The 21,166-nt window shown below is 44.3% G+C and overlaps 1 protein-coding gene across 2 annotated transcripts in view; it reads right to left on the minus strand.

The window, feature by feature from the left end:
* The window catches only part of FAM149A (family with sequence similarity 149 member A), a 126,961-nt gene that overhangs the window by 91,227 nt on the left and 14,568 nt on the right, over positions 1-21,166 (minus strand). The window contains exon 1 of one of the 2 annotated variants that reach the window (XM_075610124.1): positions 2,036-2,496. The exons of the other annotated variant lie outside the window; for it this stretch is intronic. Within the exon in view, the coding sequence (XP_075466239.1) occupies positions 2,036-2,061 (26 nt within the window). The 5' untranslated portion in view covers positions 2,062-2,496. Of the gene's footprint in view, positions 1-2,035; positions 2,497-21,166 lie in introns of those variants that run through there. 2 annotated transcript variants of the gene reach the window in all.

A 21,166-nucleotide genomic window follows, 5' to 3' on the forward strand; every position in this document is an offset into this window, starting at 1 on the left:
GCATGAGCTTTGGTGCCTGGTTCCAGTGCCGGTCCCAGGCATGAGGTCCAGTCTGGTCAGTTCCAAGTCCAGTTAATGTTAGACACTGCGTGGGAGATTTATGGGGAAAATCTCCTCACGGAGGTCCCAGCACCTAGTTTGTAAATACCTACAAACTACAGTTATTTGGAAAATTAGCAAACAGTCAAATCCAATTGGTAAATTCTGATGTTGTGCATTCATTAGGCGAAATAATTATTCTTATATTGGCTTTCGAAAGGGCTTTTATAAACCAACAAGGAGAATAATATCAACCTTACATAGTCTTAACTTTCAATACATAAAAGCTAAAAAGAATTCGGACTTTCAGTAGACTTAGCTTTAAAAGTAAAAACACTGCAGAAAACTCTGACCTTGAGTTTATGAATAGACACACAGGGGCAGTAAAGATGGTCTTCTTTTTGGAACCGAAAAGAGTTGATTACAACATTGAGCTGTAGCACTCCTCTCATAGGGGAAGATTCATCCGGAACAGATTAGCGCACCCGATCTGGCGGTAACTTCTACAGTATTCTAGTTAATGGAATTTTAACTAAACACAATTGCATTCTTGTGCACACTAGCCCTTGCACATTAGTCATTATGCCCAAACTGTTTTCGGCCCAGATTTATTTATACTAAAGTATGGTTTGGCAACAACAAAACAAATTCCCAATGACAACAGAAATGTATTGTACTAACAATATTTATTGCAATGCATCTAGTGTACAGTGTATGTTTAACAGAAAAACAATACATCATCAACTGTTTTATTTATTTTGGGGGGAAAAATCGGAATACATAAGAATGTATTTAGGGTTCTATGGTATGTATCAAGAGATACGTGTGCACTGATGTAGTTGTGTAAAAAAAACATTTCAGTTGAAATGCGACATATTTACGTAGCGTATTTCTACTGCATTAGAATTTTACGCATGAGTGCTAATATTTTGCATTTAAAAAAAGACTTATGCCACCTTCTAGGTGACGGAGAAAACCAATGAAGAACCCCATCAAGAACAGTAATACAAAACGCCAATTTTGTAATACATAGACCTGCACCTAACTGCAAATATAACTCTGCCCTAACTTCTTCCACTTGCTCCTCATCTTCCTCATCTGATCGCAGACAGACTCAGACATCCGAAAATGGCACAACTAGAATTTCAACAAAGATGCTGTCTGGTGCAGGTATAATTCAGCGCAAGTGCAACAAAATGTAAACTCTTGTAAACTTTAATATACTAGAATTTGTATTTTAATTATGGTATGATTTACATATACTGCCTAACATTTGATAGCTACTTTCCCACAGGGAAGTAAGTGTGTTATAGAAGCCTCGCCCGGTCCCCCGGCATTTAATTTAAATTCTTTGGGGGAGATCGCGGGACCTCTATAACTGCTGCACTCCCCCAGAAAATCTAGCGCCCACCTGGGGGGCACGCACCCCAGTTTGCACACCCCTGCTCTAAATTATGCTGTGACAGTAGACCTTAGCTCACTGCTAGGGTTGCTCCCCTGGAAAAAAAGAGAGAGACTGACTCGCTCACTCTCTCTCAACCCCCCCCCTCCCCCCCCCCCCCGCACCCCCCAACATGCCTATGTACTGTCTAGACAATATTTAATGGATCCCTCTGGCTGGGAAGTGATAAATTGCTGAATGAGAGAAGTATGTAAAATCAACAGAAACCCCACCTACTGTATGTTGCATTTCAATAAAACAACGTGTCTAGAGAACAAAATACCCGGGCGCTACCTGTATGTTTAGTAAGTGCGGGATAGAGGTATAATATCAACCTTGGTAGTGGGCAAGGTATCCCTCTGCTTCTTTTCCTCCTGTGACTCTAACGACCACAAAAAAGGATCTACCCAGGATCCTTCAAAGTAAAGGAGACAAGAGAAAGGGATGGGGGAGCACTGGTGGAAGGGTAGAATAGAGTACAGTCTGGTTCAGGTGTGTAAAACTCTGAAGCAATAAAGTGGAGTTTTTAGATGTATAATAATTCTTAACACTCACACGGCCTTGTGCAAATGCTGTCGCATCAAGGTATCTTTAGGTCCTCTCTTCTCTGTCTTGTAAGTTCGTTCGCCGCCTTGCGTCTGCGCTCTTCTTCTCCTTCTTCTTTGGTGTGGTCTCGCCCTCGGAATAAATAAGTATACATGTGAACAGAATATATTTGCAATTGGATAATATTTCCAGAAATAAAAACAGGGTTAGAATAAAAAAACACTCACACGCGCATGTGTGCGTGCACTCTGGGGGGGTGGTATCTTTGCTCTCCAGGGGGCAGCCCCACTTCTCCAATAGTTAGTTATAGGTCTACGGTCAAAACATAACTCAGTGATGGAAAATAAATATCAAGATATTGCTACTCACACGGCCAAGTGTGAGTGCACACTTGGAAAGTTTCTTTTGTTGCTCCTCCTGTCGTCCCCGGGTAGTGCGCGGCCTAAGACTCAGAGAGCGAGACTAAAGATATGCAATATAAAGGAAGATAAAATACCCCCACCCTCCCATACTCCCCTTGTTACCCTTGTTATTTGACTTTATTTGTTGTTACCCATAAACCAGTGATGTACTGATTATATGTATGTTGTACTGAAATTCAATAAAATGTAAGTTACAAAAAAAAAAGTAATTGTTTATAGTTTCTACTCACTGAGCCACGCCTTCTCCACTTAATAGCACTCGTAAAGCGATAAAGCACAAGGCACAATGCAGCAAGGTCAGGCAGGTTTAGAAGTGGAATGTACTGTAGTAAGGTTTGGCGATGTTTATCTGCACATATTCTGTTTATTGTTAGATACTAATGTGTATATATTGCCCTTTCAGCTCCTGAGGAGTTGCCAAGACAGTGAAAAATAAACTGACCTATTGTTCTTTAATAAGAACCTACAAACCAATTCCATTTCAGTTCACATTTTACTTTGTGTTTTTCTAGGACTTAAAAGACGCGCCTCAAATTATGATCTTCTTAGGCCTCGGGCATGGTCAGCGCTTAGGCGCTGACCCGTGCTGTGGCGCGCTGCTGCTCGGCAGTGAGCCCCTGCAGCCGCAATGAGAGCGGCTTTAGCAGGGGCTTGCGCACGCTTCCGCAAGCGTGCGGAAGCGTGTCTTATGAAAATTTTACATTTCCGTGCTCATGGGAACGCAGGGCCGGTCACGTGACCGGTTCGCCCAATGAGGGCGAACCAGCTCCGTGACGTCACTGGCCCGCCCCCCGACACGCCCCCGGACGGCGTGCTAACCAAGGCCAGGGAAAGCACCCGCTTTCCGTCAGCCTCAGCGCGCCTCCGCACGGGCTGAATCACCATGGGCTCAGCCTAAAACTGTACTAGGGTGTACAGAGAGTGCAGAGATCACATATGGTGTACACAACCGCAACAAATGAGTGAGATGTAAGTAAATTCTAAAATCACATTTTGATCTGATAAGCTAATCGTTTTTTGTTTTTGTTTTCAATTGGAAATCACAAAACTCAAGAGTCTTTAGAGATGTTTGTTAGTTTTTGTTATTCACATATTATATAAAATCAGCCATATACAATTTATGTTTAACAGAGTAGAACATATTAAAATATATTACAACTAGATGCATACCTAAATGTATATTTCCTAAAACATATTTTAAAATAAAAGAAATAGTTATTCTTTTTATTCATAGGAGAGAGAAAAACAAGCGTCGACTTAACACCACATAATATTGGTATGGTTTTAGGATAATAAAATAATCAATAAAGTAGGTAGTATGAAGTACAGAAGTAAGGAGGAGTGCATGAGGAATGTAAATCATTTGAAACATACTGTAGAGTGCTAATGAATATAGACGGATGTAAGTGCAACGCCTGGCAGCAGCAGTATTTGCAGCCCTTGTGGTGATAATGTAAAACCACATTCAATATGAGGGACTGTGTGTAACTATAGTGGAAGAATATATTATGAATGATATCCCCACTGCCTGGGGTGATATTGAGGAACGTTTTAGTGAATTTAAAATGCAGTCTTTTTTATTGATTGCCCTGGCAGAATCATCTATTGTATACATGTTCTGGGCACGGGGGGTGCATTTCTAGGAAGATGTGGTTGCCAGGAAACCTTCCACGTTGTAAGGCATGATGAAAACCAGAGGAAGTGAGATGCTGTGTGTTATCTGGCAAATATTAGGGAAGGTCCAAAGGATGGAGAGCGGGAATGCTGAGCTCCTCCTAGGTCTATTTTAACCTAAGGTCTTTGATGTTGACTGCCAAAACCAACAGAAACTATAGCATAAACGAGACTGGCAACAAATATATTTCGACGCCACTGATAATGTCCAGATGATATACTGATAAAAATAAATAATGGTCAAACCATAGACCATGAACGAGACTGGAGTTGTTTCAAGAAGTGTAGGTACTAGATTAGCGGGACCACTATTAGTGCACAATATATGTTTTTTGTAGATATATCCAGTTTTGTGTTAGTATAAACTAAAAACTATAACTTTGAATGCAAAAGATATAGGTTAATGGGGGCATCATATTGTAATGAGTTCATCTATCAAATGATCTGTCTCAGTTAAATTTTTAGATACAGTGTATTATGTACTGTATAATCATATGCAAATGGTATCACATCAATAACTCCTTTTGAATTAGATAGTTATGGATTTCCCTGTTACAGATTCTTGACAGCGGCAAGATTGCGTTGTTAAATCCAGGACAGTGTCAAACATAAGACTCGGGCCGCATGCGGTCCACCAAGAGCTTTTGATCGGCACACAGAGCAGGAACCGAGGTCACGAATGAAGCGGCAGTTCCATGCATTTTTGGGTGAGAGCAGGCGTGTGGGATGGGCCCAATTTTCACTTACCAGGTCACTCCAGATCCTCTGTGTCAACCAGTTCCGGAATCCCCATTGCCTGGGAGGTGGCGATAACGGAGCTCAGACACTCCTCAATTCGGGTAAGCTGCAGCAGAGCCGGTGGTCCACCTCCTGTCTTCTGTGCCCGTGCAGCATGGTCAGCCAGCTTACGCTAGACTTTGCATTTGCTGTGTATCCAGCACTTTTGGAGCGGGAGCAGAGAGCCTCTAAAAATTGAGTGGTTATCATGCCTCCATTTATTAGAAGCTCTTCCTCTGAAAATGTGAGGCTTCTGATCCTGCCAGCCTCAGAAACAGGAGCAGATGCAGCAGAAGAGGTCAAACCCTACTCTGTCATTTGAACAGTACAGCTGTTGAACTGAAATGGCTGTTATTCAGTTTGAAATATATATGTATTTGAAATGGCAACATACTCATGGGCATTATGTTAGTTAACGCACATAATGTGTCAAACTGACGTGCGCTAATAAGACTTTTTAACAATGTGTATGTGCTCTGTATCATTTAATGCGTCTCAGCGCTACGATAATCCCCATCCATACAGGTAATCTTACGATGGGTGTTTTGCTAACAGACGTCATTTTTGCATCACATTAGCTTTGAGTATACCTGTTAAATCCACCTATCAGAACAAGCTACTCACCCCTACCACACGCAGCTCTTATCACCTGAGATCTGACTTAAAACACTGTTCACAGTCCCAAGGTTCAACAAGGAATCCCAAAAACTCCCAAATGAAAATGTGCGCAAACCTGTGTAATTAACCAATAAAAAGACACACAAACACCAAACACAAACATGGAGGGGAATGGGAGAAAATAATTTAAAAAAAAACAACAATAGTGTAATATGTCTAAAATAGATAAATATATTTAGCAGCAAGTTGGTATTGCACTCACAAAAAGCAGCTTCAAGTACGCATAAGGACCGCGGTTCTCTCTTGGGAGTGCAGGGACAGCAGTTGGTCTGTGTTTTTCTCTCTCATGTTGCAGATCTGTGTTCTCCCTGCAACATGGATCCTTGTTGCGTGTCAGCCCAGCTCAGCAGTCTGTTCCATATTATGGCTCACAGAAGGATTTGTAGATACTAACTCAATGTGGCACATCAAAGACCTCCTTTGCGTGTTCTCCTGCTCTCTCACCTGTTGGTACCGCCCAACTTGGTATTGCTTAGTATTCTTGCACACACAAAGGGTGGAGGAAATACTCAGTTGATATTCACCCCTCACATTCCCTCTCAAATCTGTGGAGCGAACAATTAGCGTACCTCCCCATTTACTCTCGAATCTTCCTGTCTCTGCATTTCCGAACTTGTTTAGCTCTACTGGCTTTTATATGCTGGTATTTCCTGGCTACGGTATAAGGTAAAGTGCTCTAGACACTGGCTGTCTAAACTGGGCTCTTAAAGCTGCAGTTCAGTCAATATCCTGCATGTGAGGGTTTTTTTAATAAATCAGTTCTGTAGTAAGAAAAAATACTTTTAGCATTTTCTGTTTTTAAAAAACAACTTTGAAAGACCAATTTTCTTGTATTCTATTTTAACAGCCATTTGCTAAGGCACTGCCCCTTCATGTGCTGACACAAGCTCTGGCACACCCCTTTGTCAGCCCTGCCCTCCCTCTAGCACATGTCAGTGCAGTAGTGCTCATGAATATTCATGAGCTTCCACTGACTGACAAGCAGAATATAAACAAATCCCAGCTTTTAATATGTCACCAAATTTCGACCTATCAATACATGGAGAACGAATTGACTGGCAGCTATACAGTTCTATAGGTAATTAGAGATTGCACACATAAAACTATTGAAGTAAAAAAATAAATGTAAAAAAAAAAAAAACTGAACTGCAGCTTTAAGTAGGGCATATCTAAAATCTGAAATGACTGCAGATTGATTCCTTAGCTTCAAAAAAACAATATTAGCAGTCAGCAAAACTAATGTTATTAACTCCTTTTGTGGTATCAATGTCCAAGGCTGTCACAATCTTCTGCTGTCTAGTAATTGGGAATAATGAGGTTATACATTACCCATGTTCCTAAAAATATATATAACCCATATCAACCCCCCCCCCCCCCCTCTGGGAGAAGGACTGAATTACTATCTTAGTGTGGTGCTGAGGCATACCTGCTGGTCCAGGAGAGCTGAGTCGTCGCGGTGGTAAGGGACAACAGGATAGGCTTTTGATTGGTCTCTGGACTCTTGCTCTTAAAGATCAGTGCCTCCAGCTGTGATGGGATCCTAGGATGTAGTATGTCAGCTCCCTCACCGTACTCCCCACCCCTCCTGCCTAGGAACTGACACCTAGGCAGAGGTATGGTGAACAAGTAGGTTTATTGGACATGCTGCAGCAGCTCTTCATACAGCATAGTTCTTGAAGTCCAACATCCCAGGACTTCATTATGGTGCTTGCCCTGATATTATGGGGGCCTTGAGTCTTGGTGGTCCTCAGGCCCTTAGGCCTGAGGCGGGCCAGCTCATCCACGCAATGGGAGAGGTTGACAGCCCATGCTCTCACCTTGGAAGGCAGAGCAAGACTGCTCTAACTTTGCAACACCCACTCGTTAGGAAGGGGCGGGCTCATGGACTGTACCCATCACTGATAGGCTTACACAGGAGACGAGTCACCACCTTCCTTCCATTACTTGCAAGTGGGCGAAAAGGGGGGTCAATGACCCATAGATTAACCCATGAAGGCCCTGAACTTACTGGGGACTTACATCACAGATACACTGTGGGGGAAAGAGAGGTATTTATGGACATACCATGTTACATATAAATAGAATAGGAGGGTGATCTTCTCCTCAAATGTCTCTGGCAAGAACAATTTGGTCTCACATCTAGTAGGAGGCAAATCAAACAAGCTTTAAAGGGCCAAAGAGAACTAATTGTAGTTAGTTTGTAAGCTCTTCGGAGCATGGACTCCTTTTCCTTAATGTTACTTTTATCTGAAGTACTTCTCCCCTTTATGTGTTGTTTGTATTATTTGTTATTTATATGATTGTCACGTTTATTACTGCTGTGACGCGCAATGTACATTAATGGCACTAATGTAAAGACATAAATACATACATACAAGTTCCATATTTCATTGCTTGAATATAGCTTACTTAAAACAAACAAGTAAAAGTATGTTTAAATATTTTTTTCCCTATGGTAACTAAATTGTTTTGGGTATATCTTTACCTAATCTCATATGTTATATTACTGTTTGCAAACTCTAAAGGTAATTTTTTTATCCAGACCCTTTATCTTCTGTCGTTTTGTTGGCAGCATAATTATTTTAGAGGGGTAAATGTAAAGAACAATATTTAGATAAGATTAGAGGTAAATTGTATTTTTTCAAACTTTTTTGGTGGAAACGCGATGTACAGTAAGGAAATATATATCATAATGTAATTGAATCTTTCTAAAAAATAATAATAATAATAATAAAACATCAATTACATTAAAAAGTTGTTTAAAAAAAACACTTTGTCAGACGAAGCCTTTAAACAATATCCAGATTTTGGACTTCAGAATATTCTTGACAGTAGTAACAATTATCCAGATTTGGTTTCAGCAATTCATCAACTCAGCACAGTAATCCATAGACAGTAAGAACCTATGGTTCATTGAATCTGTATCTCACAGAAAGAGAGAATAGTGCATGCTTACAGTATGTGTGCCATGCTGTCGCTGTTACATGCAGTGCTGCTTTAATGCTTACATGCCCATTTCATTGAATATCCATATGCGGCTCCATTCATATGGATTGTCATAATGACTTGTTTTAAATGTGCTTTCAGATTGTGATAAGTGTAGGTGGATTATTTATATTAGAGTTTGCAAATACTTATGGAGGCACTTATGACTCAGGGTTTGCCAGACATTACATAATGTCCCATAAACTAAAGCCACGAAAATGCTTGAAGAAATCGGAGTACTATATATTTATTAATTATCATAAGATATGTTAGTAATGTTATGTTACTAATTTTATTAACTTTTGGTTGAACAATATTCTAAGAATAGAGTTAAATTCTGTAGAGCAATTTGTGCCTTACAGTATTTGTATACATTTCAGTATTGGTGCATTTCTAAAGACTCATAAAATACATGATATTGGTAAGACAAATTAGCTTGGGTGAAAATCTCCTATCTCAAACCCATACTTGTGCAGGTAAATTAAAATGCTCATGTCCAGTTTAAAAAAAGCATAAAGAATTGTCAAAGACCCTGTCACTTTCTTACGGTGTTGTTTAATCAACTCATAATTCCCCAAAAAGTATGCTTTTTTCCAGACTGACATTTTCTGTATCGCAGCCTAGTCTCAATTACTAAAGGTAAGGTTTAATGAAGGGCAAAAAGTACACATATACATAGCTTTTAAAATGATTATTTCCTTATATTCCTTGCACTTTGAACTGAATTATTTATATTTTATATACTTGTTATTTGAAAGTAACAAGAACATGTTTTACAGCACAATCATACAAAAGACTTCAAATACTGGTAATACCGCACATTAAAATGCCGGAACAAGAGTAACATGGTGGAGAATTCAGCAATGCCAAGAGAAAGTTTGTTTTGACACGCTGCACAGTTTGCTGCTTTCATTTGTATCCCATGTAAGGGATATACTGTAGGAGGTAATTCTATATTATCCAAAGTGCAATGGGGAATTTGAGCTGAAAACACCCCGATCGGCCCCGTAGTCAGCCATGGAGGTTTAAGAGATGCAACTCCTCGCTAGCGCCTCTTATTGATATACCTCAAATGGCAAACTGATACACATGGGTCAGCAATTATACAAACATATTTAATACACAAGATAAAAATTATGCTATTTGTGTCTAATATGCTCCAAAATTCAATGTCATGTAAACACAGGAAAGAGAATCAGTTCTTTCATTATCTTATTCCTTTAAATGTATGTATATCTGTATTTATATAGTGTCATCCATGTACATAGCGCTTCACAGCAGTAATACATGTAACATAATACAACACATAATGGGAAAAAGTGCTAAGACTTCAAAGTAACACTAGGAAAGGGAGTTTCTGCCCCGAGGAGCTTACAAATCTAAGTAACCTATTTTGATCATGTACTTTGATCCAAGGAAATTAGTGAATAACATTTATTATTCAGAGTAGACACTAGAAGACAAGAAGGTAATTGGCAGCAGTGAGAGACTCTATATATCTACGTACAACAATATTACTTATTCTACTGTTCTTTTTTATATATATATATATATATATATGTAACGGTATTTGTGACTTGGCCTGACCCACCCAATCTCATATTGGCCCCTGTGGTCTAACCAGTCCCCATTACAGTGTGATAGTGTCTGGTGGTGCACCTGTTGGCAACAGGACTCCTGAGTCTCCCGCATGATGGTGTATGGGGAGGACCCGTCCAGACAGGCAGCTGAGGTAGTGTGCGGAGTCCTACCTATGTCCAGTGCAGCGCCTCCACCTCATCAGGGTCCCTTCGGTCACTTGGGGATGGTCCTGGCGAGGAACTCCTCGGTGGTGCTCCTCTCTGTGCAATTACTCCACACATGCACACGAGAGGGTTGGTAATCAAGAGCATCTTTATTGCTTGAGGTGGGCTAGCTGCCCCTCGCAGTAGTCTCTTTAGCCACACATAATCATTAGTGCTTCCCTTTGAAAGGTATGTCCTTGTTTTAATTGGTGGGTTCCCTATCTCCCCTTCAGGGAGATATCCCTGGGCCAGGTCCCTGGTCCCAGTCTTATAAGCTGTCTCCTCCCAAGCCTGCACTCAGACTTGCTCCTTGTCTCATAGTTCTTACATCAGCCACCAACAGCTTTTCTCTGTCTGCTTTGTGCTGCCAGACTCACAGCTCGGCATCAGACTACCGCAACAATGTTGCAGACCTCCATCTGCCTCTTACTGACAGAGGCAGCACAGCAACAGGAACTCAACTAACTTTTGATCAGTGCTGTGCCTTATGTATACTCTGGAAGCTGACACACCTCTGACATCACTAACCATGGAGTCAGAGCCTGTGACCACTCCCATCCATACATAGGGCACCTCACCAGGGTGTGAGGGCAAACCTCCATAATTACTGCTGGCATGCCCACAACTTACCAGGCCTTACTGTCAGCAGGAGAGATGACTGTAGCCATTTTACATGACCGCTACATTCTCCCCCTGGTGAATCCCACCGTCCCCGGCTGGGACCTAAATTTGAAGTACCTTTTTCCAGGAAGCACTGTAAAATGGAACACACATTAGTCACAACATTACAGTACATCTCTTCAACATACATAATAACAGATACATCCTAACATTAGATGATAACAACCCGGATTACTCCCTGATGGGGTATCCATTATTGGTACTACCATACCCTCTTACGGTGGCTTGTGCACAGCATGGTCCACTGGGCTTAAAGCAGCAATGCTGTAACTCTCTGGGTGACACTTCTCATCTAACCCGCCAGGATCCCAATCTTCTTCCCCTGATCCTTCCTCCTCATCAGTGCCATATCCCCTATCCTCACCAGTGGAACCCATTTTAAACTCAATTTCTCCCTCCATGAGGGGTTCAGGGACATACAGGTACTCCAACCCGTGGGGCGCTTTGTACTTGGCTATAATAGCCCTCTCGGCCCGGCTGCTCCTAGTCAGCTCTGCGTTCCCTGCCCTCCCTGGCAACACCCATGACAGGGGCTCGTCTGTGTCCACAGGGTCAGATAATATCCCAGGCCCCATAGGCTCTATATTATGCTGACATCTGAAACCATCGTTCCTGCATCTTCCTCTTCTTCTGGGCCGGTGTAAATTCCCCCACCCCGCTACCATCGGGTCTCCTTACGTTCCTCAGACCCCCACTCTAGTGAGTCCCCCTCCTCTGTATCCCCCCAAGAAGATACCCCAGAGGTTCTTGATGAAAGAGGCCTAGACCACCTCTCTTGTTTGGAGCTATCCTGAGACTTAACTAAGGCCACACTAGGTACCCATCGGGACTCGGATACTTTTCCCAACTGCCCTCCACCCCTCGATACACCATCAGAGGCATAGCTGTTCAGTCTCTCCCCAGTCCGTTCCTCACCGATTCCCTGGGACCTTTCCGACACTCCCAAACTGGATGTGGACCCACAGGAAAAGGTGACAGGGACAGGGGCATTACCTAGGGCATGGGGTTGGGCATAGGGACAGGAATTGGGCATCCGCGGGGTTCCGACCCGCTCTCTGCCTTCGGATAGTCCCGTATCATTGTGCGGACGTGCCGCTGGTTGGGCCTCACCCTTCTTGGCTCTCCTCGCTGCCTGCCAGCTCTTTGTTGACACAGGTGATCGGGAAGCACTGCCCGATCGCCGAGGCGTTGTTGTCATCTCTCCGATCGTTCCGCTACCTCTGCCGGAAGTGACGTCATCACCGGAACCGGATACTCCACCATCTTGCGATGGATCCCCATGGGGGGTCTCTTCCTGCACAACGACATCCGCCGCCGGAAGTGATGGTTCTGCTCTCCGCTCCGCTCGGCCTGGGCTAGGCCTTCCTCCGCCGTTGCCACCACCGGCGCCTGGGGAGGGTAAGGAGGTATCTCACCGCTCCGTCGGCTCGGGATGGAATCTTCTCCTCCTTCCGCTCTGTAAGTCACCACGGCCGTGGGACTCCGCCTCTCGGGTTGGTTCTGCACCGGCGACACGAGACTCCGCTCCGCCGCGACACAGGTAAGTGCCGGTTCTTTTCCAGCACCGCTGTAGTGGTCCGCCGGTAGGCGCATCACCACCGTCGTTAGGGTCGCTTGTTCCTCTTTCGAGGAGCCGAACTCCGACTCGGGGAGTGGCACTCCCGCAGGGGACCGACGGTGAGGTTCCGGGTTCTCACCGCGGTTGTAGACCCCTCTCTCTTCAGGCTCCGTTCTGATCATTAGGAGCGATCCCCATTCTCCGGGATCAACTGGTTCAGTGCAGGCCGCACGCGGGGCTTCAGCCGTCAGCATGGCTGTGTCCGCTCCCGCCTTGACTACCAGGGAGCCTCCTGGCAACAAATAGGGATATACCCCAATGTCCATCTCGCTCTTTGTTGTGCTGGTTACGGGAGACACTTTGCACAGTGGTCTCTCCTGTTCCATAGATAACGGGGCAGGTGATTCCTTATCTCCAGCTTCACTGGTGTGGTCCGCCGGCTGGGGCATCACCACAGCTGGGTGTTGGTCATGGGAGGCACTAAGTAACTTCTCCCTGAAGACAGCCTGAACTTCAGCAGAACCCATAGTGATATAGAGTCCCGGCTCCTCCTCCTGGTGAACAGAAATGGCTGATGACTGCTCAAAACTCTCGCTCCCCCTGGTGGAATTTAAAGGAGGGGCGGCACACTCTTTCAAGGAGTGGCTCTGGCTCTGCACGGCGTCACTCGGCTGGCGGGGGTGGGGTTTAGGTTTTCCTGCCAATCCCGGACAAGTTTCTGCAATTTTAGCATTTGCAGCATTTTCTGCAACTGGCTCACGCGGTCTCCCAGGGAAGCGAGAACCGCCATTTTGGGTCGCTCTGCTATCCATATTAGCAGCAGCTGTAACTTCGTGTTTCCCTATCTTCTCCACTAGCCACTTCCAGGAAAGGGGGTCACCCCGCATCCAAGAGCACCTCATCATGACCACAACAGGATGGTCAGGTATCGCTCCTCTCAGAAATTGATCACAACAGTACATATCCACTTCGGTGGCCGTGATACGATCCCTTCTCCGCATCTCCCACAAGACTGCTCCAATCCGCAGGAGGAACTCAGATAGCTCCTCTCCGTCTTTCTGACGAAGACTGTAGTACCGCCTCATCAATTGTCCCATGTCCTCTTTACCCGCACACACACCATGTGCGCTCTCTCCATTAGCCTCCGTCCGCCATTTTGGACTATCCGCACCGCGCGGATCCTCCATTCTTGCGGTCGCCATTTTCTCGCTGTACTTAACAGTATTGTACATGGGGCTCCTCTCTGCGGGGCAGCCACCACACCGGTACAATAAAGATTTGCCCTGATGCACCACCACATGTGTACCTGATCTAGGCTGGACTCATGTTGCACTACCTCAGGCTAGGCTCACTCTCTCAGTGTCTGCTGTATCTCCTTCCTCCCAGTCTGTGCTCCCTACGGTGAGTGATCTGGAATGGGCTAGAGTACTCTGGCTCTTCCATGCAGTACTTGGGCGTCTACCTGTCTTGGTTAGCCTAGCGCAGACCCTCTCCAGGACTCCTGACCACGTTAACAGGCTATCCCTTCTGGCATCCTACCAACTAGCACTACCTCAAGGTGACTCGGTCAGCTATAGCCCGGCTCCAAACCCCTCACTCCTTTCAGGCCCCTAGGTCGTCCCTGCGAACTGACAATACCCTGTCAGGCCTTGACCACCCCTAGGTCCATCCCAACGCAGCACAGAGTGGCAGCAGACACTCTCCCTGTTTCCCAGTGTGCCTAGCTAGAGCCTGTCCTGTTGACAGATCTGATCTCAGCAGCTCGCCTCCAAATGTAACGGTATTTGTGACTTGGCCTGACCCACCCAATCTCATATTGGCCCCTGTGGTCTAACCAGTCCCCATTACAGTGTGATAGTGTCTGGTGGTGCACCTGTTGGCAACAGGACTCCTGAGTCTCCCGCATGATGGTGTATGGGGAGGACCCGTCCAGACAGGCAGCTGAGGTAGTGTGCGGAGTCCTACCTATGTCCAGTGCAGCGCCTCCACCTCATCAGGGTCCCTTCGGTCACTTGGGGATGGTCCTGGCGAGGAACTCCTCAGTGGTGCTCCTCTCTGTGCAATTACTCCACACATGCACACGAGAGGGTTGGTAATCAAGAGCATCTTTATACCTTGAGGTGGGCTAGCTGCCCCTCGCAGTAGTCTCTTTAGCCACACATAATCATTAGTGCTTCCCTTTGAAAGGTATGTCCTTGTTTTAATTGGTGGGTTCCCTATCTCCCCTTCAGGGAGATATCCCTGGGCCAGGTCCCTGGTCCCAGTCTTATAAGCTGTCTCCTCCCAAGCCTGCACTCAGACTTGCTCCTTGTCTCATAGTTCTTACATCAGCCACCAACAGCTTTTCTCTGTCTGCTTTGTGCTGCCAGACTCACAGCTCTGCATCAGACTACCGCAACAATGTTGCAGACCTCCATCTGCCTCTTACTGACAGAGGCAGCACAGCAACAGGAACTCAACTAACTTTTGATCAGTGCTGTGCCTTATGTATACTCTGGAAGCTGACACACCTCTGACATCACTAACCATGGAGTCAGAGCCTGTGACCACTCCCATCCATACATAGGGCACCTCACCAGGGTGTGAGGGCAAACCTCCATAATTACTGCTGGCATGCCCACAACTTACCAGGCCTTACTGTCAGCAGGAGAGATGACTGTAGCCATTTTACATGACCGCTACATATATATATAATGTTCAGTCCGCGCTCTTGATTCCTATGAGTGCAGAAAAGTAATTTCTCCCCTTTCCTCTTGCAGCTCCTGTGGTTCGAAGTGTCTCCCCCCACTCCAAAGATGGATCCCGGCGGAAGACTCCATCGGCAGAACCAGGCTACCAAGAAAAAAAGCACAGGTGCGCACCAAGGTAAGGGTATAATAATATAATGTAACAACAATAATATAGAAACTTACATATAATTAAAACTTAGTTCATCTCCAGGTCTAAGCGATGTCTTCATCTGTTAGGCTCCATCGTAGATCATGTAAGGGGGCGATATTAAATTCCTTACAGATGACAGTCCCGCGCGCTAGGGCTGACTCTGAGGTACTCACTGCAGTTTCACCTCTGCGTGTATCGGCATGGTGTGTGATGCAGTGCGCATGCGTGGGGAAAAAATTCCCTGGCATCCTCGGACAGCTACAGGGGGCTTCTTTCCACGCATGCGCACTGCATAACACACCACGCGGAGGTGAAACTGCAGTGAGTACCTCAGAGTCAGCCCCAGCGCGCGGGACTGTCATCTGTAAGGAATTGGATATCGCCCCCTTTCCTGATCTACGGTGGAGCCTAACAGATGAAGACATCGCTTAGACCTGAAGATGAACTAAGTTTTAGTTATATGTAAGTCTCTATATTATTGTTGTTACATTATATTATTATACCCTTACCTTGGTGCGCACCTGTGCTTTTTTTCTTGATATATATGTAGCCCTCTTTCCTGCTGATATAGAAAGACTACTAATGCTGTATATACCTGCTGGCTCAGCGAGATCTGGGCCTCCGCTAACTGGGAGCCTGGGGTTACAATATGTACTTGGCAGCGCCTCCACTTACCCAGGATCCCCAATAAGTAAGATTCCCCTGGGCAAGAATAATGATAATAATCAACAACGTTGTAACCTTTTACTAGTAAGTGAATGCAAAACCTAAACATACACCTATCACACATATAACACATATAATCACAGTGCATGAATAGCTGGTACTTAGCAATCAGACACCTGTGGCCTTGCAACACTTCACCTGGAGCAATGTCCCCTTCTCCCACCACCGCGTGTACCCCACACCATGTCCAATGTACTGGACCAGTCCCTTGGTCACTCAACCCAGTGTCCCCAAAGAACCCTCCCCCAAGGCGGGATCAGCGCCTGCAGGTACCGGTGTTGGTGCACTTATTATAATACCTTCCGGCCGCTCCAGAAGCCGGTAACTGTACTTCGCAAAGGATCCACCGATCCAGTGTAGTCTCTCATGAGTAGTTGCTTGTCTCCAGCAGCTTGGTCCCAAACCACTGACCGCACAGCAGCACAGAAAGAATACTGCGTCCCTGTCTGCTAGTACAGTAAAGGGTATGCTGTCCCTATCTATGGCTGTTCCCTGCAGTACCACAAGCTGGTGGTGACTCAGGGTCTGCACTGGGGCCTAACGGAAATCTTTGTCCTATGCAGGTGGGTCACTGACCCCCTGCAACACACACCTCCACTCCCCTTGATCCTCCAGGACCCTCTGCTAGCGTGGTCTCTCCCCCACGCTTCCCTTTCCTGCCTGCCAGCAAATCCTCCTCTCCTATTCACTCCCAGGCATCAGATGTCCCTGCAGAGGCTCATGGGAATTGTAGTCCCAGCTCAGAGCCTCTGTTGTATTGGCCAGCCTTCGCGCGCTATTCACTGTGTGAACTTCCTCAGTGCCTCCCGTCGCGCATGGTACTGCGCATGTGCTAGACACAACATGGCGGTGCCCTATGCTATCGGGCCGCCGCGGATCCTCAGGAACACTCCCTGCTCAGCCCCCACCTTCCTAAAGTGCCGGCAGGTCTGCCGCTCGTCCCTGACAGCGCCCGCGATCACCCCCCGCAGCAGAGGTACAGAGAGGGGCCAGGGGAACACCACTACATATATATAATAGTTGCTCATTTATATTGAAAGCATTATAATATTGGTGGTCTGTATTTCTCATAGGACATGTTTTCTACCCTACAAAAATGCATTGAAATACATTTATTTACATTTTGGAAAAGTGTAAAGTCATTCATACTGTAAAACTGTATAGTACTGTAGGTCATGAACCATTTGAACCATAATCACCACTAAGAGACCAACAAGGTCCACAATCACCCCATACCAATAATTTTATATACAGTATGATGTACCAGTGGCATTTCAATAAGGACATACTCGACATAGGTACAAAGCAAAACCAGTAGTTAGATAAAAATGTAATTTAATGTTACGAAAACTAAACAAAAAGAAACCTCAAATTGTTAACAAAAATAAATAAAGGTACCAAAAATCAATGAGAACGCTGTTGTTTTTTTATCAATTAAAATCTGGAAACGAGGGACAGTTTTCGATAAGGCAAGACGCATATCGTGGCTGGCATCCAGCTAGTTCCTAGCCTTGGTTTAGTATAGAGTCCTCTCTTTTTAGTAAGTATGTGTAACGAACACAGACGGAAAATAATGGGTGGATTCCTACCGACTGCGCATTTATGTGGCGGGAGATAAAGAAGCTTTCACAATATGTATCAGCCGCGTGTTATTTTAACAGAATAAAAGTACTAAAATGCTACAAATAAAGAATGGATACGAATGTTTGATGTCACGAGTTTACATTTTTTTTAATTTTAAAAATGATCTAATCTTCAACAAATCCCCAGCACCTTCTCAATCATCCCAAGAACTCCCTTCAATCACCCCTTTATAAGAACCCCTGGTCTAAAACAAAGTGTACACTTGGTCAATAGAACTGTAGGTCCACTTCCTTGATCCCACAGCATCTGTGCGGCTGATTTTCTCATAACCAGTGCATTACAGCCCTGAACCAACTTGCGTACATTGTCATTTGTAAATGGCAGCATTTTACAGAGCAGTTGTGACTCCCTTCTTATCCTCTTAGTAATGGGAGTCAAAAAAGATAATGAAGTGACCAAAAATACAGAGAGTTTGAAATAAACAATTACCAGAAATGACATCTGATAATCCCCATGAGATACTCATAATGACCGATAACCTCATCCAAACACCAGTACAAATACCAACAGCATTCTATTGGCATTTCTGTGGCTGGGGGTATTTGCTGAAGCATCTGACAAAATAAAGGGTTTGACTGCCATTGGCCGGTATTGCAGTTAATGCCAGATCGGGATGCGATACCCTGCACCGTCGCTTCGTGAATCTCCCCCCAAGAGAGCAGACCTGGTGCTATTTGCAAGGTACCTTTGGTGCAATTGCAGAGTAACTTTGGTTGATGAGGAAGTGGGTAGCATTACTCAGCTTCATTATACAGAGCATTATGTTAGTTTTGGGTGACAGAAGATTACTTTTATAATAGTGTCCCAATACGATTACTTTAAAACCTAGTCTTTTGTAGTCAAATGTATTAGATGAATTTGGAAATTCAAATCCTATCCATTACAATCGAGGCATCATCAAAACGAAATATATAGTACCAACAAGTTGTAGACTTTCTTTTGATAGACATTTTTAGATTTTGTTTTGAAAGATCCAATTAAATTAACAATGCTTGTAACAGTTTGTGTTACATTCGCCAGACCATTAGCTTGTGCTAATTTTCTTTTTGTATGCTCTTTGCCAATCAAATATTTTATTCATACTGCAAATACCTGTATTGTCTTTCCAGAAAAGCAAAGACACACAAGAAGCAATAAGATACGATCTTGCTGAAGGAAAGACGACACCGCTCCTTAGGATTTTTTAATTAGATGTTTCCATTTTGAAGAAGCAAAATAATTAAATATTGAACACTATAGTCTTTGCCTTCAACTTAGTCCTAAGTGTATTCCTAGATTATATCCATTTCACTCTGGAATTTCTTACAGTACATAAAGAAAAGATCAAAAGTTCACCAGTTAGATATATTAGCAGAATTTTTTTTTGTATGAAAGTATGTATGTACGGTATGTATGTCTTTATTTATATAACGCCATTAATGTACATAGCGCGTCAAAGTAGTAATACACTTGACCATCATATAAATAACAAATAACTACAAATAACACATCATGGGAATAAGTGCATCAGACATAAAAGTAACATTGTGGAAGAGGAGTCCCTGCTCCAAGAGCTTACAATCTAATTGGTAGGTAGGAAGAACATACAGAGACAGTAGGAGGGGATTCTGATAAGTGCGTCTACAGGGGGCCAAGATTTATGTATCATGTGTATAGTATTAGCCACGGTGCTACTCATATGCTTCATTAAACAGGTGTGTTTTAAGGTGAGTCTTAAAGGTTGATAGAGAGGGTGCTAGTCGGGTATTGAGAGGTAGGGCATTCCAGAGGTGTGGAGCAGTCAGTGAGAAGGGTTTAAGGCGGGAGAGGACTTTAGATACAAAGGGGGTAAGGAGAAGACATCCTTGAGCAGAACGCAAGAGTCGGGATGGTGCACAGCGAAAAATTAGGGCTGAGATGTAAGGAGGAGTAGAAGAGTGGAAAGCTTTAAAAGTGAGAAGGAGAATTGAGTGTGTGATACGGGATTTGATAGGAAGCCAGGAGAGGGATTTCAGCAGGGGAGACACTGAGACAGATTTAGGAAAGAGTAGAGTGATTCTGGCAGCTGCGTTAAGGATAGATTGTAGGGGAGACAGGTGAGAGGCAGGAAGGCCGGACAGCAGGAGGTTTCAGTAATTGAGACGGGAGAGAATGAGGGCTTGAATCAGAGTTTTAGCAGTCGAGTAACAGAGAAAAGGGCGTATCTTTGTAATATTGCGGAGGAAAAATGACAGGTTTTATATATGTTTTGAATGTGAGGGGAGAATGTGAGAGAGGAGTCGAGTGTGACCCCTACGCAGCGTGCTTGGGCTACTGGGTGAATTATGGTACTTCGAACAGTAATGTAGAAGGAGGTAGTAGGGCCAGGTTTGGGAGCAAGAAGTATAAGGAGCTCTGTTTTTGCCATGTTAAGTTTAAGTCGGCGGAGGGCCATCCAGGATGATATAGCCCAGAGACATTCAGAAACTTTGGTCTGTACAGCAGGTGTAAGGTCAGTGGTTGAAAAGTAAATTTGTGTGTCGTCAGCATAGAGGTGATATTAAAACCCAAGAGATGTGATTATGTCACCTAGAGAAAGTGTGTACAGAGAAAAGAGAAGAGGTCCCAGGACAGAGCCCTGGGTTACCCCCACAGAGAGATTGATGGAGGAGGAGGTTTTAGCAAAAGAAATCTTGTATAGGTAACTACTCCCAGCTCCAAAAATAGCGATACAGAGACTCTGAGAAATAATCTGAGAGACCCAAAAATGAAAAGTATATGACATATATGAAGTCCAAAAGATGGTTCTAAATCCGCAGCAAATGAGGTTATAAGTTCTTGGGCAAATAACATTGCCTATTGTGTACAATGAAGGACTGAACTAACAGGGAAAGATGGACCCAATAAAAGAGTAGCTAGAGAAACTAGAGCCAGCCTTGAACCGAACCCTTAGTAACTCATTAGCATAAATATCTCGGTCCTAGCTTCTGCATCCCTTAATGTCCAAAGATATTGAGGTAAATACCTGTGTCCTTATGATAAAGCCTTGTAGGATCCTGCGTGCTGAAGCTATGGTGATACCGAAGCCTCAGACCGTCCGGGAAAAACTTCAGGCTACTCACATGGAGGTGCCCGTCTCCTCTCGGCGTTCTCCCATGAGTCATAGCGAATTGCCAGAACCTGCGCTGCGGAAGTGCGTCACTCCAATCGTGGGGCAGTAGAGTTGAAAAAATTGGTGGAACAGCAGGAACCCAGAGAAAGCACCCATCAACTCACCAGAGGTAGCAAAAAATAAAAAAGTTTTATTGAATTACATTGTTAAAAACAAAAAACAAACTAACATAAAAAACAAAATCTCCTACATGTTTCAGGC

Source organism: Ascaphus truei, chromosome 1 (assembly GCF_040206685.1).
Source record: "Ascaphus truei isolate aAscTru1 chromosome 1, aAscTru1.hap1, whole genome shotgun sequence".
NCBI classification, from domain to species: domain Eukaryota; kingdom Metazoa; phylum Chordata; class Amphibia; order Anura; family Ascaphidae; genus Ascaphus; species Ascaphus truei.